The 16,949-nt window shown below is 37.9% G+C and overlaps 1 protein-coding gene and 1 long non-coding RNA gene across 2 annotated transcripts; both read right to left on the bottom strand.

Moving 5' to 3' along the window:
* Positions 1 to 586: 586 nt before the first annotated feature.
* On the bottom strand, positions 587 to 4,054 carry LOC145782460 (uncharacterized). The gene is made up of 2 exons (XR_014290836.1): positions 3,949 to 4,054; positions 587 to 1,111 (listed from the first exon to the last, which is right to left on the bottom strand). It is a non-coding gene; the product is annotated as an uncharacterized LOC145782460 (long non-coding RNA).
* Positions 4,055 to 5,031: 977 nt separating this feature from the next.
* On the bottom strand, positions 5,032 to 15,823 carry LOC145781572 (uncharacterized). Its single transcript, XM_082593243.1, has 8 exons — positions 15,607 to 15,823; positions 15,007 to 15,202; positions 14,301 to 14,488; positions 13,353 to 13,542; positions 11,252 to 13,183; positions 10,860 to 10,939; positions 10,362 to 10,484; positions 5,032 to 9,697 (listed from the first exon to the last, which is right to left on the bottom strand). The coding sequence occupies exons 2-8, from the start codon at positions 15,195 to 15,197 to the stop codon at positions 9,504 to 9,506; spliced, it is 2,898 nt and encodes a 965-aa protein (XP_082449369.1). The 5' UTR covers positions 15,198 to 15,202; positions 15,607 to 15,823; the 3' UTR covers positions 5,032 to 9,503.
* Positions 15,824 to 16,949: the final 1,126 nt, after the last annotated feature.

Here is a 16,949-nt window from a genome sequence, read left to right as displayed (position 1 = left end):
TCTGTATTTTCCATTACAATCAGTTCATTAAATGCTGAAGAAGTTTACTTTCATGCTCGAGTAAGAAGCAACCGTTATGTGGGCTACACGACTTTTCGAAAGTTAATGGTTTGAACGCATTTGGGAGAGTTTGGGACGCTTCCGAAAATCAGATCAAGTTTTGCCCATCTGGTCAGAATTATTTGCTATATTCTTAGCTTATTAGGCCTACGTGCTTTATATATAAGAAAAGTTATAAAAATTTGCAGCCTATCGAAATTGTTTACTTTCCGCTAGGTTGGGTTAATTCATTAATTAATTATCGATGAAGCATTTTGAGAATGCTGTTCGTACTGAGGGACCAATTATCTTTGGACTGCAAAGGTTAATAACAGAAGAAAAATGTTCGATTAAAGAAGTCATTGTGAGAATCATATTGAAATCGGGCCGTAGTATAAAGTATTCTAAATGTGTACCGCGAGAGGGTCGAAAAATTCACAACCATGGACGATGCCCAAAAAAAGTATTGACAACATAATAAATAATGGACGAATAAAAATCTGAGTCTTATATTAAATTATACTTTGTAGTAATCAGTCTGTCAGGCTCCGGCTGCTTGCTTCAATGTATTTAACGTTGTAACATAACGAATCCAGTAAACAAGACAAGGAATGCCACTGCAAGAACTGACCTACGTACATTACTTGAATAAACTGCTTCTATTATTGCTATTACCAAAAAATGAAAAGTCAAACATATCCAGAGAGAATCCATTTTTAAAGTGAATTTCTTTATGATGTCAGCACACCAACAATTGGTGATAACGTTTGTCTTTCACTGTCGAAAATGCTCAAACAAAAACAAGCTTTATAAAAATAATTAATGCCAGCAATATAACATATCTTACAAATTGACAGATGCATTCTTTTTTCGACACAGTGCAGATAAGAAGCATTCTATCAAGGTCTATAAGAATTGCAAGATTTTAAGATAAAATCTACTTTCTTTGTCCATGGATCAGTTAACAAAGCGCCTACGTCAAAAAATCGAAACTTTGCCAATCATTTAGATGTCTGATGCCAGTGCCGCAAACCTTTAATCCTGCGTTTCTGGGACGTTTCATTCTTCCAATCTAAAGAATGTTAAATATCAGTAAAAACTCTGACCAAAAGAATCTGCAATGATCTAGGGGGCAAATTGCTTACTATGGCAAGTTATATATGTAATAACTGCATTTCTTTATGCTTCAGTTTGTGCCAAAACAGGTCATTGCATACAACCTGCCTAAGTCCGCATACAACATTACATGCGGACAACATGGCATACAACATTGCATAAGTCCGCCCCGATAGCTCAGTGGTTACGCGCCGGGCTCAAGATCACACGGCGCTGGTTCGACTCTCGGGGTGTGCGTTTGAGCAACGCATTTCAGGACTGCTCTCCATTCAGCGGCACCTAGTGAATGGAATAATTTCTCGGCAACAACACTTCAACAATCGGAAAAACTTCACTCTGCCAATCTCGGTAACCGGCCCTGCGTCAAGTGCCTCTACAAGTATGCGAACAAGTACCAGGAATAACCTATCAAGGCTTTGTCAGTCCGAGGATAAAGATTCAAAACCAACCAACCAACCAAACCAACCTGGGATTAATGGACTCATTTGGTTTTTAAATCATTATGCTCGCTGTTATAAACCGCTCCGTGATTTGAGTATGGCTTTTAGAGTTGTGTATTTTGGGAATTACAAGGTGAGAAGTTGTAATGAAAAGTATGCCTAGGCCTATCTATATTGAAGATGATTGTCTAGCGATACTGAAGATGAGTTCTAGCCTATGTGATATTGAACAGATTGTAAAAATGGAAGTTGCCGATTGTAAGTTGCTGTTGCAAGTAGCAGCGTAGAACCATGCAAAACTTGACTGTCCACTAGGCCTATTTATTCAAAAGTGGTCTACTAGCTTAGACTGCGATTAATGGAGAATTCTTGTCGGTTAATGTTTTTCTAAAGAGGAAAAGATATCCCTGGGGGTAAACTAAGTTGAGGGGAGAAAATAATAGGGGAAGGTGACCATAGTTGTGCAATTTTTAACATTTTAATCAAAAACTGAATCATGAGTAAAGTTAGCAAACAAACGTTATGATGTGGTTATAGTACAAGCATTTACCAACAAAAAGCACTACAAAAATAAAGTTTTGCAAATAAACTGATAGGTGCGTTTGACATTTTAAAACGGTGACTAAAGTTGCACAACTATGGTCATAGGTGTCCATAGTTGTGCATTCCGATTCCTTAATTGTGCAACTGCTTTGTGTAGGCTTGTAACTTTAATATTGCAGTAGACGTTCAAATACAAAGCGGACAGGGTCATACGCATTCAGCAGATCTTCACTTGTTTTCCTCCATGCTGTATAGAAATGGCAGTAATGGCATATTTTGCAATAGTTAGCAATGTGTCTACATACAAAAACGTCGCTGTATAGCAGATGTTTTGTTTGTTGATAAGTTACATAGATAAGAAACAAGGAAAGAATAAAATTCAAGTCTACTTGACAAACCAGCAATTAGCCTACTATTCGCAGTATTGGCACACGCCACACATACATCACAGGATCATTTGTGCATTTTTCATGGGCCCAATTTTTGCAAAGCCCTGATGAGCTTGAAGCATTCTCAAAATTACAGTAAGACCAACATTACATTTGATCCATGTCTCCAATCCCAAATACCCTTCAGAACACACCATGCACACAGGCCCGGATTTAGGGGGGCAGAGAGTGCAGGTTGTTTTTCGAGAGCGGTTGTTGTTCGAGAGCGCTCCGTTGTTGTCCGAGAGCAGGTTGTTGTTCGAGAGCGCTCCGCCCTCCCCCCCCCTTTTGAAGGCCCCCCCGACGTGGAAAAAAGGTGATTTTGTGTTGTTTTTTTTTCAGCCTCTGAAGTTTGTGCAGTGCTGGATTAATGCTACTGTAGACGTAGAGGTGTTTTTTTTGCACGGAGCACCCCGATCTAGAAGTGCCCCGGGCCCCTCATCAGCTAAATCCGGCCCTGCATGCACACATTCTCGCCCTCCATGTCACTTCTGCAGGCATTGTTGGAGGAATTGTTATTTAGAACCATTTGGCTTTCATCCTCCGAAGAGCTCAAAGAAGAAGCTTGAGGTGTTGATTTCTTATTTTTACGTCTTGATTTGCTATCTTTTTTGGACCTTCTTGAAACTCTTAATTTTCTTTTTGCCTTTCAACAATTTTTCCTTTAACAGCTATTGCTTTTCAGGAGCACTAGTAAGGATAATCGACTTTCTTCTCTTGCTTTAATTGAACTGAAGTTTGCGAGGAGGAGCTTTAGGAATTCGAAGGATAAGTGATGGAGAAATATATGTAGGCTATACACATTGGGAGGATTTTCACTGCTTTGGGGAGCTACTGGTGTGCTGAGAATATCATTGTCTCAGTGCCGAGAATTTTCAATATCAGTGCTTAGAATTTTCGTACGGTGTCCATAGTTGTGCAGAATGCTCAACTAAGGAATCACGTGCTGCACAACTATGGAATCAAGACTCCGCCATCTTGAAAGGGATTTTCTGACCACACTGCGAAACCTTTTTCCAGAAGAAGTGCAGATAATGCAAGCTCTATGCACCTTTACTGATCACAAATAAGCTCACTTTCCTAGAGAATCAACATCTACTAAAAATGACAACTTATCTGATATCTCAAAAACCAGGAAAAAATGCAACAAACTAACATTTATAGCAGCAGCTTGCATAGAGAACGCACTAGAAATCTGTTACCTATGAGAGATGAGCTCATTACTTAGAGGCATCACAGGAGTGTGGTCATGCTTGATCAACCATGCATAAAACGGCGGGAAATGGCACATGCACAACTATGGAACCTGCACAACTATGGTCACCTTCCCCTAGAATTGAATTAAAAAAAACATACTTAAATTTAAGAAAGTAATATCTTACCAGTTTATTATGTAGCTTCCAACATTTTCCAGAAATTCCAAATGGTAGGCCTAGTATTACAATAAAATGTTGTCGTTAAAGTTTTGTTTAAAAACGCGCTAAAAAAAATGTTTGAAAAAATGTTACTTTTATGTAGTCTTATCAATATTTGAACAAAAACTACTGTTCCATCATAATCTTCTTGACTTTCGTCATCATCATCATAAGTCTTCATGGGCCTTTCAATCGATCTTGATGATTCGGAGTGTCTCCATCTCTGAGATGTATGATGTCAAACAGTAAACTGTCTTGTCCAAGTAAAAATGCTCTACACCAGTTGGTAGGATTGTCTGCAACTTTTCCTTAAGTGGAAAATGCTGCCTGATCTATTAAAACGACTTTTCCTTCCAATTGCACGAGGGCATTAGAAAACACTTTGGAGAAGACGGTTTTGTGAATGATATTACATATTGTGCAAGCAATATCTCTTGCCTCAAGCGAGTGTCTGACAACTGAGCGTTTGACGCAAAAGATATAGTTGCAACTGGCAAGTAAAATCACTCAGCCATCGGTTCAGACTTTCGTGGAGAAAAATCTAATAAACTGAATTAAAACCAGGTTATAATAGAGCACGCGGCTGTATCTAGGCAAGACACTTAATGGCATGCCAAAATAATACTGATTCAATACGGTTCGCCGCCTTTTATCCGCCCCGGTAAGCTCAGTGATTAAGCGCCCGCCTTAAGATTAGCGGCGCTGGTTCGGCTCTCGGAACGTATTTCAGAACTGCTCTTCATTCAGCGGCACTTAGTGGATGGAATGATTCCCCGACAACAACATTTCAACAATCGAAAAATTCACTCTACAGTAGTAACCAGCACTGCATCAAAAGTCTCAAGTATGCGAAATTACCAGGTATTATAACCTATCAAGGCTTTGTCAGTCCGAGGATAAACATTCAAAACCAACCAATCCGATTCCCATTAACCTAAATCTCGACTATCACTAAACAATATATTTCGGTTTGTGTTGTCAAGAGAAACCTGACTTGGCTGTGACCGCGGAACAGTGTATGCCTTGCATTCAAAAACACGACGCTTAGTTATCATTGCTGTAGTTTTAATTCGAACAAATCGTGTAGTTATAGTGAATTAAAATTGACGAGACATTAATTTGGTTTGTTCAACGTTCACAAACGAAAAAAAAACAACGTAAGATAACTTGTTTGTGAACTGTGCCAAAACTGAAATTGACAGGAAAAACAGAAGTTCTATTTTACAAATTTGTACAGTTGAAAGGTCAGACGAATTCTTGTACAGTACAGCAAGGCCAAAAACGTGCCAACAAACCACATGTAACACATCTTCAGGGTTAAAGACTAGTTACAGTTGAATGTTGGCTAAACAAAAGATAATATAGATTTTATCTAAAATTCTTATTTTATTGTTAAGATTACATGAGCAATCGTTTTCTCGTATACACGACCATTATACACAGGCCCTCTAAATATTTTCTACGAGTGGAAATCTCGTCACTCGTTGTTTTTGTGCTCAACGTCATAAAGACAAAACGTCACAAGCACGTGACGTCACTTGTCAGTGAAAACAAGTAACGTCAATTTTGTGCAACTTTTTAGTTTTCTTTCTAAATTTTAACAAAGCAAGTTTTTAATTTGTGCACATTCAAGTGTCAAACACGGGGCTCCCCCTAGAAGCGAACTGGACTATACAATTTGGAGTAACGTCAATTTTGTGCAACTTCTTAGTTTTCTTTCTAAATTTTAACAAAGCAAGTTTTTAATTTGTGCACAATCAAGTGTCAAACACGGGGCTCCCCCTAGAAGCGAACTGGACTATACAATTTGGACATGGTGAGGTCACATACCCAAACAACAAATCAGTCGGTTTTTACATTGATTTAACGTCTGCAGACGTTGAATCAATGTAAATAAACGAACTGAATAATTAATGCAAACGAACGCAATAAATGTGGAAAACCAAAACTCTCTCATGAAACAATAATAATCGCTTACCCGAACAGCAAAATTTACGTTGATTAAACAGCAACAGACGTTAACTTAACATTAGAACATGTTTTTGTTGCCCGGATAAGTTTTCAAAGTGAATGAACAGCAACATATCTAGATGAGAGTTTGCTATTTATCCGAATTATCCGCTATTGATGACGAAATAATGATGTCATAATTGACATGTTTATTATATCGCTTATTACTGAGTGAAAAATCAAGATGGCGTCGACGTCTTTAGATAGGCGTTAATTTAAAAACGTAACCCAAGTTTGACTTTACGTTCGACGTACTGACGCAATGACGTGGTTCCTAACAATGGCTGCCGATTATGATTTCATCCAAATACACCGTCAAGCAAAAATCATACATACTTCGGCATGGACGGTGACGCCACAAATAGCATCCTTGAGTTTTACATTGATTCAACATCTGCAGACGTTGAATCAATGTAAAAGTGACGGGTTTTACTGTCTGTGACGTTGTGACAGTATCAGATAAAATTGTTTAATCCAATGAATGATAGAAGATGTAAAATATTAGTTTATTAATTTGATATGTATTCTTAACCGTTTAACTAAAAGAACAAATAATTTTGAGACTAGGTGGTTAATTACAAACATTATATCGGTTCTACATCAGAAAACGTTATTTCAATGTAAATGGATGAGTTTTGCATTTGGGTGTCAGGCAGATGTCCTTCATCGAAAGCTAATGTTGTTTAAAGGTTAAGGTACATCACAACAACAGGAAACAGTACCAGAATTTGATTCACAAAGTTAACAAGTTTACATAAATTCAACGTCCCGCGACACAGAATCGATGTAAAATTATCAAATTTTGTAAAGCGTGTTTTATCCGCTATATGGGGTTGAAGCGGAGTTTCCAGCAAACAAAATTCATCCGTTTTACTTCAATCAATGTAAAATGGATGCATTTTGCTAGCTGGGTTGCAAAAAACACCAAAATATGACACAAAACTGTATTTACAACATGTACAAGCGTAATCATACTATTCAACACTGTTAAAATACTAGAAATTATCATCAAGGCAGCCAGCTTTGTTTTAATTTCAAGATGTGACACTGACCTGTTGACACTCAAAAACAAACATTTCGTTTTCAGTCTCAATTTTTTCAGTCTTTTAATTTTTTGATAAGATTTTTAAATGTTTTTGAAAAAAAGGCCAAGAAAGAAGATGAAATGACTGAAAGGGTTGGAATTTTTAACTCAGTTTACTATCATTTAATTGGTTTTAAATTTAAGAAAATTCAAGGTTGAAGTGAAAAAAATAAAAATCGTATCCGTGATAATCGATCCAGTTGTATGAGTAACAACTGCAAAGTTACATCCAATACTATATACAACAAAAAAGTTAACCAACAATAAACACTTGTCCGCACTGTTAAATGCATCGATTTTCAAATACTTTGAGCTTACGACATTGCCTGTAAAATAAACATTACCTACCATCCATAAACTACAGAGTCTTTGCATGTCTGTTCAAGTAGAGATCATTTCCCAGACAGCAAAATGCGCCATTTTTACATTGATCCAACGTCTGCAGATGTAAAAGTGACAGATTTTGCTGTCTGGGTTAATGAGTTGGTGGTATCACGCCCTCTCAACAGATACCACCAGAGAAGACAAAACGCAGTCGCTATAGCGAAATCAAATGCGTCGACGTTTAAACAATAAAGACTACACACAGTACACAGTAACAATGAACTGAAACATTTCAAATCAGACTTGGCTGGAGCAATTTTATCTTAAAGTTTGCATTAAAAATGACCTTTGGGTTGTTCAAACGTCATATGACACGGGAAGGGGGTCAAAGCTATCAAAGATTTGCGACAAACGTCACACGAAGGAGTAAAGTAGAGGAAGAAAACGGTCATATGATATCTGAACAGCCTTAAATGACATTGAAGTTAGCTAACCTGTAGATTGGACTTCAATTTCAAAAACGGAGCGCTCACAACATATAAATACAAAGGATGTACGGCATAGTAGAGACATTAGTATCACACAGCAAATGGTCGCTTCACTTTTACAGTTAGAACATCAGCCCCTTGTTACATGACTGGGTGGTGCAGAACTGCGATGATAAAACCGGTTGTGACAAGCCGGTACTAGAAACAAATAATCTTGGAAATCATCTACAGCTAACCTCAATCTATCTAGACCAGCGGTGTCCAAAGTGAAGCCCGCGGAAACACACCTGCGGTCCCCTTCTGGGTTTTAGAATATACAGTGTAAAAAATTAGGCCGAATTTCAAGAAAAAAAATTAGTGAAAATTTTAATGCGGCCGCCAAGACTCGCGAAAAGTGACATGTGGCAAAAAAACTTTGGGCATCCCTGGTCTAGAGTGCAACTAATGGGAAATGGAACTGAATGGTTCCCACCGCAGTTTTGTTGGAGTTTGATGAAAATCACAAATCCTTGCGATAACAACGACCAGGAGAGACAAATAAATACGTTATCCAGCGATAACTATAACTATACAATGCAACAAAAAATCTACGATTGAAAGACGCTGTTTCACTTTGCCCCGGATAAACAATCAACCTTTTCTGCTTAAAATGGTTTGGTCAAGGAGATACTGTTGCTATGATGATACCTTATAATAAGCCTTTTTCTCGACTATTGAAACAGCCCGAAAGTGTTATGTTTTATCCTAAGGTAAAAACTAGGATTACTTTAAACGGAAGAAACCAAAAGGTTATTGTCAGCACTCCAGGGCTTATTACGGAAAACGATTCTCAGAGAAATTATTCATAGTCTACATCCATTTAAAGCTAAATCAATGTAAAAGAAAGGTTCCACGTTGCTTTGTAAATTTGTAGTAACCAAAAATGACCACGACGTTTGGAAAGCTACACAGTAAACAAAATCAGGGTAAATAATGAAAAGAGAAAGGAAGTTATGTACAAATGAAATGTGTTCTAGCCCTAATCCACACATACGCTACTCCAACCAAAGCCAATTGGGATCCGCGTGTTAATAGCGGTCCATTTGACATGAAAAAATGAAGCGTGTTTTTTTTTTATCAAAAATCTCTTCGAAATGCAAACAAAAAATACTTCAAACATGTGTCTATTTACAAGGAAAATGTACAATTGGCTTCAAGCAAGCCGAATGACATCATGCTAAAGCACCATGATGACTTGTTGCGTCTGGAGTGACACAACTTCTACCAGTGTCATCACCATGACAAAGGCGTTTTGCATTATTCGTGCCGTCAGTATAAGACTACTGAAAGTACACCTCAGCCACAGGCAAACACAAAACAGTCAGAGCAAATTGGCTACACTTCAGTTTTAGTCGTTAATTTGTACTATCGCACGCCATCTTCTACGACATACCTCATGAAGACGTAGCATGTTGTTAATAATTCTCAGGCTTGTTAAACTTTAGCTGCCACAAATGCGTTTAAATTTTGAAGTAAATTGTGATGTAGAAACGTTGTGTGAAAAATTATGATCAACCCAACATACAATAACATTGAATCCACAAAAATGATCGACGTTGTAAGAGATAGGTGTAAAGTTATCGAGAATTGGCCTTTGGGGGCCGCAGGGAAAAGGACTGGTTCATGTCAGAATCAATGAGGCGCAGTTGCTGTTCGAAAGACGTCTGCATCGATTTGTCTTCTTTAATTTTGCGAAATTTGGGTCGAAACGGTACGCACCTCGCTTGTGGGGCGACCTTTGGGGTTCCGTCGTACAGGATTTTGTCGATCTCTGAAAACATAACATAGCGATGATGTGAAGATAAGTTTTGTATCCGGAGTTTGGTGAGTTCATAGCAATCATAGCTGTACAATTTTGGTAAAGAGGTCACTTTCTTCAACCACAGACATATACAACCAAGCAACCACACGGCATTTAACATAATCGATTAAACTTGAACAAAACTATAAGCTACAAACGTTTTCGGCCATACACGTATGGCCGAAAACGTTTGTAGCTTATAGTTTTGTTCAAGTTTAATCGATTATGTTAAATGCCGTGTGGTTGCTTGGTTGTATATGTCTGTAATCATAGCTGTGGAGTCAAAGTCGTTACAAAAAGGCCGACTCCAACTTGATACAAAACGATCAACAATAAATTTTTTGTTTGCAATCTTTTTTGAAAATTTTGTTTCTTGTTCTCCGTATTGCGCTCTAAAACTTTAAACAAATGAAAAAAAGTTTTTGTTCTTGTTAGTTTTCGTAAAGTCGCCGTTTCAATTTCGATCACAGCTTAAGTGAAATTAAATTAAATAAAAAATTAAACAGAACAAATTTTTTAAAAATCTGGCAACCCTAAAGCCGGAGTCGCCAGTTTTAAACCGAGGAGTAGGAGTCATATATGTTTCGCCCCACTCCACAGCCTCCTAATATCAACTTGAAGATAAGACGCTGACCTTCCTCTATGCCACGTAGCTTCGAATCACAACCAGCACATCCACTGCATTTCTTGAACGGCTTTTTGGGAGAAGACGAGAAAGAGAACTCGCAATAGCCTTCTGGGATTGGAGCGACTTCAACTAAAAAGTCAAATTACCGGTTTGGATTCTCGGATCAGTGTACTGTGTATGCGAACATTTGTGATCTTGATACAAATATACCAATGCATATTGCATAACGTACACCTCTACTCATGCACTCCAAAGTGACGAACATTACATTATGGCGGCTAAAAGATGACGATTCTTTGTCAGGATTCATAGAGCAGAAAAAAAAACATGCAGAAAAATTTAAAAAAATATGATAGAAACTGCATCGGGTTTCGCTCAATATGGAAAAGACACAGTAAAAACTTTTTATTCTTTTACAAAAAAAAATTGTCAAAAATAAAAACTTCACTTTTTCATAACTGCTCAAGCAATAATGTTAAATAGACGAGAACAAGAATTACTCACTTGTTTCAGAAACTTCGCTACCCTGCAGCGAAGAATCAATGCTGATTTCAGAGACTTCCAATTCATTATCATGAATAGGTCTGCAAGAAAATGAAATGTCATTATGGGAATCATAGACAAACAAAAAATGTTGTTCTTTCAGCTCATTACGGGACTCCTTGGCTTGATTGTGTTACATTTATTTTTACATTCTGTGAATTACATCAGTTTCACCAGGCGCCATAAGCAGTGAGCACACTGTGGGTACATCACGAGCACGCCCTCATGTATTAAGTGACAGAAAATCACTAGCGCGCTCACTGTTCATCATGGCACCAATGATGGCACAATATTCCCACATTTCAAAAATTAATAACCTTTCTTCATGTAGGTTTGCAAATGTAACAGCCTACCTGAAATGAGTGAAAGAAGTGGGTGGCACTGAAGAAACGCCATCAGCTTCCGCATGTTTCTCGCTGTAAATAACATTGACTGGCCGTATGCTGGAAATTGCCGGCCAGATGCTGTCCATTCGGCGTGCGGTTCTCCAAATGTAATTCTCTGGAATACATTCTGCCAAAGAGGAATTGCTGGTTGTGGAATCGTGTTTACTTCGGTAAGAGAGACTGGAAGTTTCCTGCAATAGTTGCCAGGATTGTTGCAGGGGGCCACCAACAAATTCCACAGGGTCACTGTGAGAAAGGAAAAATTCCACACCGGGGGTAGTGTCAGTGACGCCAAGATTTAGCTTCAAGACATCGTCGAACACTTGGTCGTCTGAATAGCTATTGACCATGTCACAGATGCTTTGCAATAATCCTGTCATGCCTTGTAAACCATCATCGTATTCATCACGTTCTTGTTCAATCACTGGAGGGGAATTACTTGATGATTCGGAAAGAACTGGCATAGCAGGTAAACGGTTATGCTCCTTTTTTGCAGCATCTGTGATAGTCCCCGGTAGACCCAGGTCTACAAACCACTGGAATTTAGCCGCTTCAAACAAAGTGCAGGTGACGTCATTAAAGCTGCTATCCCATGGTTTCGGATTCACACAGCTGGTGAAAGCAAACAAGCCATCATCACTTGACCAAGCAGACCAGGGCGACCACGGAGTTCGGTGGCATGCCAATGGTGATGAGAAAAACCACTTGTCCAATTCATCCTCGGTAGCAAGTTGCTTTGAGTTTTTTAGCCATATTTCTTTTCTTGATGAAGTAGCCTCTCGTGATGGATTCCAATGATCGATCAAGAAGGAGTGCTGTCCGCCAACGTGAGAATTTTTCCGCCCTTTGTCTTGAAAACTGCCATCAAGCATAAAACTGCCTTCGTGGGGTAGTACGGTGTCAAATGCAGTGCATTTGGGCTCATCAATAGCTGGTGTAGAGTCGATCAGGCAAAGGGGGCAGTCTGGTAAACAGCATTCCTGTTTTGAGCTTTCTGTTTGTTTATGACCAACTGTTTTGTTAGGAGAAACTTCGGAAAAAGCAGATTTACGATCAGAAATTGCAATACTTTTCAGACCTTCCCAGACTAGATCTGTGCTGTCTGTGCTATCAACATGGACAGAAGGCTTGTACAATCTTTCAAGGCGGCTTTGCGCAGGGTCGGGTGAAGTGTCCTTATCATTATCCCATAGAGCTGGAGAGGGACAGAACAACCAACTTTCAACTGACGATGGAGATGTGGCAGAGTTGTTCTTATTTTTGTGTGCGGGTTCGAATTCTAGACATCCAGACTCAGGGTCACGAAACCATTTGCTCAAAGAGACTGGGCGGTAAGGCTCTTGCGCAAAGGTATTTGGAAATAGAGTTTCTTCAGCTTGTTGCCATTGCTCATTCCATTCGCTCACTGGTGGATACTGACATAGTTGGGTAATAGGGACGGTAGAATAACTGGTTTTGAAGCTGGAGTCGTCAGACTTCAAGATTTTTCCATCTGTCAAGCAATTTTCCACGAAAGATGATTTTGGATAATTGGAAACCTGCTGTAAAGATTTACTTCCAGGTTTTCGTTTGGGTTTGGAATGCTTTCTTGTTTGACGAAAACTGTGCTCGATTGAATTCTCTTTATCGAAATCCGTTCTTTCCCTAAAATGAGATCCATTGCGATCGTGTTTACGCTTGTATCTAGAAGATGGAGACTTTTTGGAAAAATCTCGAAAAGGGTGGGTCCTTCGTTTTCCAACAGTGTGGCGAGGGGTGATCATTTTCTTGTTCTTCTCAAAGAATTTTGATTGTTGAAGAGCAGGGCTTCTGTTGCCGTCAGGAGATTGTTTGGTTTTTAGAACTTTCGCTTTCGGAGTTTTAGCTACTAAGGAGTCCAATCTAAATTCTGAGTCTTTTCTAGAAACAAAAAATAATTGTTAAACAACATTGTTAATTAATTGTTAAATAAATAACTGGTGAACAGTCTCAGGCCAATTTTTAAAACATAATTGTGTTAACTTTATGAAATGCATTTTAACAAACACAACAATCTTGCTTCCAATGTTAGTTTCATGAATCCACTTACAAGTCCAATTGAATTTCATTGAGACTTTCATGTCCAAATTTCTTTTTTCCATTCCAAACAGACGTTGTTAGGTAAGAATTTGTTTCATTTTCACCACCAACGTCATTGTCTAAGCAGGGGAAGGCGTCATGGTAACTTTCCGAGTGTTTCTTGGATGGTTTGCCTACATATCCCTCATCGGAACTGGAATCTGAAAAAAGGTGGTGACAACTGACAATAAATGTCATGCGTGCATTGGTTGATGGTGACATGGTTACAATATGCGCAACACAAAACTTATGAGGCCCAGAGACAAAAATGAAATGATGTCTTCTGCTTCAGTTTTTATAAGCAAAACTATTGCTTATAAAAAATAAAGCAGAAGACATTATTTCATAAGCAAAGCAATATTTTGCCTCGATTATTGCGGGATCCAGTGCAACTGTGCAATAACAGGTGCAGAAAACTACTAGCTTTACGACCCTATACAATACATACATTGATACTCTCATTTTGGCATGACATTTGACAATAAATGTATTTTCAAGACTCAGCTGGGTATTTTCAAGCATTGCTGTTTCATTTGTGCCAATGTTGCCAATATGTACAGTGAGCACTCACAGTACCTGTATCCTAAAATCGAAACTATCTCAAAGAAATTGCAACAAATATAAATACAGTATTTCTACCATACTAATACTGGCCTATTTTTTATAAATAAACAACTACAGTATGTTTAACAAAATCTGAAAGTCGTTAAGATGCATGCACATCGGAATCAATAAATATCACTGCAAATGAAACCAGCAAAATCAGTTACAATATGGATGACTACTGCAGACTGCATAACATTGATAGATGACTTTACATAAAACAGAGCATTCACGAGAAAAGTGTTAACAAAGAAAAAGTGTAGTCATCTTTATTATGACTTTACAACTGTGATTTATGACAAGACAAATGCTCTACCTGACAGTAAATTGCAATTGTTGAGTTTTTCATAAAGGTCATCTACTAGCAAAGTGAGATCGTGAATTGTATCTTCGGAAACATTCTCAGAAGCTGATCGAAGGCAGTTAGCTGCCATCTCTTTTTTTAGTGCAATTTTGTCAATTGTGCCAGAACTTGATCTTTTGTTGTATTTCTGTTTTGATGTCCTTTAATACAATACCGCACATCATGCAATTATAATGACACTCATGTAAACTTTAAGATTAAAATTATAACTTAGAAACGATTCATGTCACAGGTTGGTCATAAAACTATAATGTATGACAAAACATCCATTAAAGTGACAAATATCACATATTTAGCACAGTTTTAGCTCAACCCAGCCAAAACGAATAACATTACATCATACACTAGGTTTGCAGAAGAAACTAGCTACAGACGCAACTTTGCATACACGACTACACGTTACATTTTTCTCTGGTTTGCACAATATAATTTGAAAAATTACTCATCCACAAAAATAAGGATTTCTTACGCAGTAATTTCAGTGCTTGATTTTGCGACTTATTATATTAGTTTAAAAGAGTACTTCGTACTGAAAATACACAAACCAATACAGGTAGGTATATAAGTTTTTAAGGAATGCAGCTTACACACAAGTAGCTACTAAAAATAAAATATATATAGAATAGATCTGATGAAGGTGAAAAGTTTCAAATCTTACATTTTCTTTGATCCAGGTGGAAGTTTAGCAAATATGTGGGCTTCCTTTTTGGCTAATTGTAGATCAGTTGTATAACGAGAATTTAAAAACAAACCGAGAATGTATCGAGTATAAATTACAGCATCAATTCCCCGTCGTTCCAACTCTAATGAAAGCCATGACTGAACAGAGTCAATCGGAGCTTGAGACATAGTTCCTGCAAAAAAGTAATTGAAAAAAAAGCATGCTACACAAAATTTTAGATTGAAAGTAGAGACAGTATATTTCTGACATGACCAGATTGACCAAACAATCCAAACATATTATCCATTTGATATAGTGACTATTCTTTACAATTTGATTTTTTTTTGTAAAAGTACGGCTCTACACTCTACAGCACAGCAAACATTTTACCAACTAATTAGAAAACATTAACAGTCATAGCATACATAGCATAGTTTGATACAACCATCATATATGTAAGAACAAGTTAATTACAATATGAAGTTAAGTTTTTAAACTAATATGTACAATTAATTTTAACGTAAAGACAAGAAACAAATGCATCAGTAATATGGCAACATGACTAAATTACTTCTTCAAGTTAACAGAACCACTTACTTATAAGTAGGCAAGGTAAAAGCAAAGTCAGGCAATAATCATGGGTCCGTTCACTAGAAGGTCTAGAGTGCCCCACGTAGCTAATTTCTCAGCAACATTGAAGACTCGAGTAGGCAAGAGCATGATGCTCATCGCAAATAAATACAATGTAAACAAATTTATTCCATCACACTTATTCCAGCTCAACACAACAACACTATGACAAGTGTAACTTTTCAAAGCTGAATAAAACAATAGTGACAGGTTTTATGCCTTTGATTCAAAGTCTAAAAAACATCAGTTTGACACAGCTCAAAAGCGTGTTTTACTAAATTGATTTAAATCCAAAAAGGCTCATTCAATGTTGATGCACTTTTTTGCTGCTTCCAGCTGTCTATGTGCAGCATTTTTAATTTTACTTCATGTTGTCACAATGAGTACGGTATCAAAAATATAGACTTGTCTCATCAAGGCGCAACCGTTTGCTCACTGGTGTGGACGCTATGGTGCAGACAGGTTGCGTTGGGGCTTGGCAGGAAGTGCTGTCTGTAAGTGTGGTGAAATGCAGATGGCAGACCACATACCATAATATTCAACCGGGTCAACCTCTACTTTTTTCGCTAAAAATCAGTTTCATTTTTATTTTATTAAACAATTATCGCTGCGGCAAAATTATTGCCGATGTAGATTACGAATTGTGAAATGCCAATGCGGAATATTGCTGATACAAGTTTTACAAAAAGTCTGAGCGTTGACCTATAAAAATTCCAAGACTAGCTGTACACTTAGCCCACTTGGGAAGCAATGTATTTAAATACATCTGCAAATGGCTTTGTTTGCGTTGTTCTTACCAGGTGCAACCTAGTTCGTACCCTGAACAGTTTGTACCCTCAGTTCGTACCCTGAAAACATCGAGAGAAAAAATTCAAAAAAGCCAAAGTTGCTGTTTGGAGTTTCCGCAAACAAACAAACTGAAAAGGTCGATAGAAAAAAAAATAGAACAAAGCCGAAGTCGCTGATCGCAGTTTCTGTTTTTCCGCAGTTTCCGCAAACATTTTAAAATTTCCGGTAATGATCCTAACAGTTTGCCGAAGTTGCTGATCGCAGTTTTCACAAACATTTTAAAAGGGTGGGTTAGGAAAAGATCAAGAGAAAAAATTAAAAAAAGCCAAAGTTGCTGATTGCAGTTTCCGCAAACATTTTAAAAGGGTTAGGGTTAGGAAAAGGGGTCTGCTACTATTCGGCGAGTCCGATTCGGCTAATCCGATTCGGCGAGTTCCTTATTTGGTGAGAGCCTTTTTTGGCGAGTGCCCTATTTGTCGAGTTTTTGAAATTTTATTTTTGAAAGGGAATTATTGGGTACC

The sequence above is a fragment of the Aplidium turbinatum genome, chromosome 13 (assembly GCF_918807975.1).
Source record: "Aplidium turbinatum chromosome 13, kaAplTurb1.1, whole genome shotgun sequence".
Taxonomy (NCBI): Eukaryota; Metazoa; Chordata; class Ascidiacea; order Aplousobranchia; family Polyclinidae; genus Aplidium; species Aplidium turbinatum.
The sequence above is the reverse complement of the archived record's forward strand: the minus strand, read 5'-3'. Positions and strand labels throughout refer to the sequence as shown.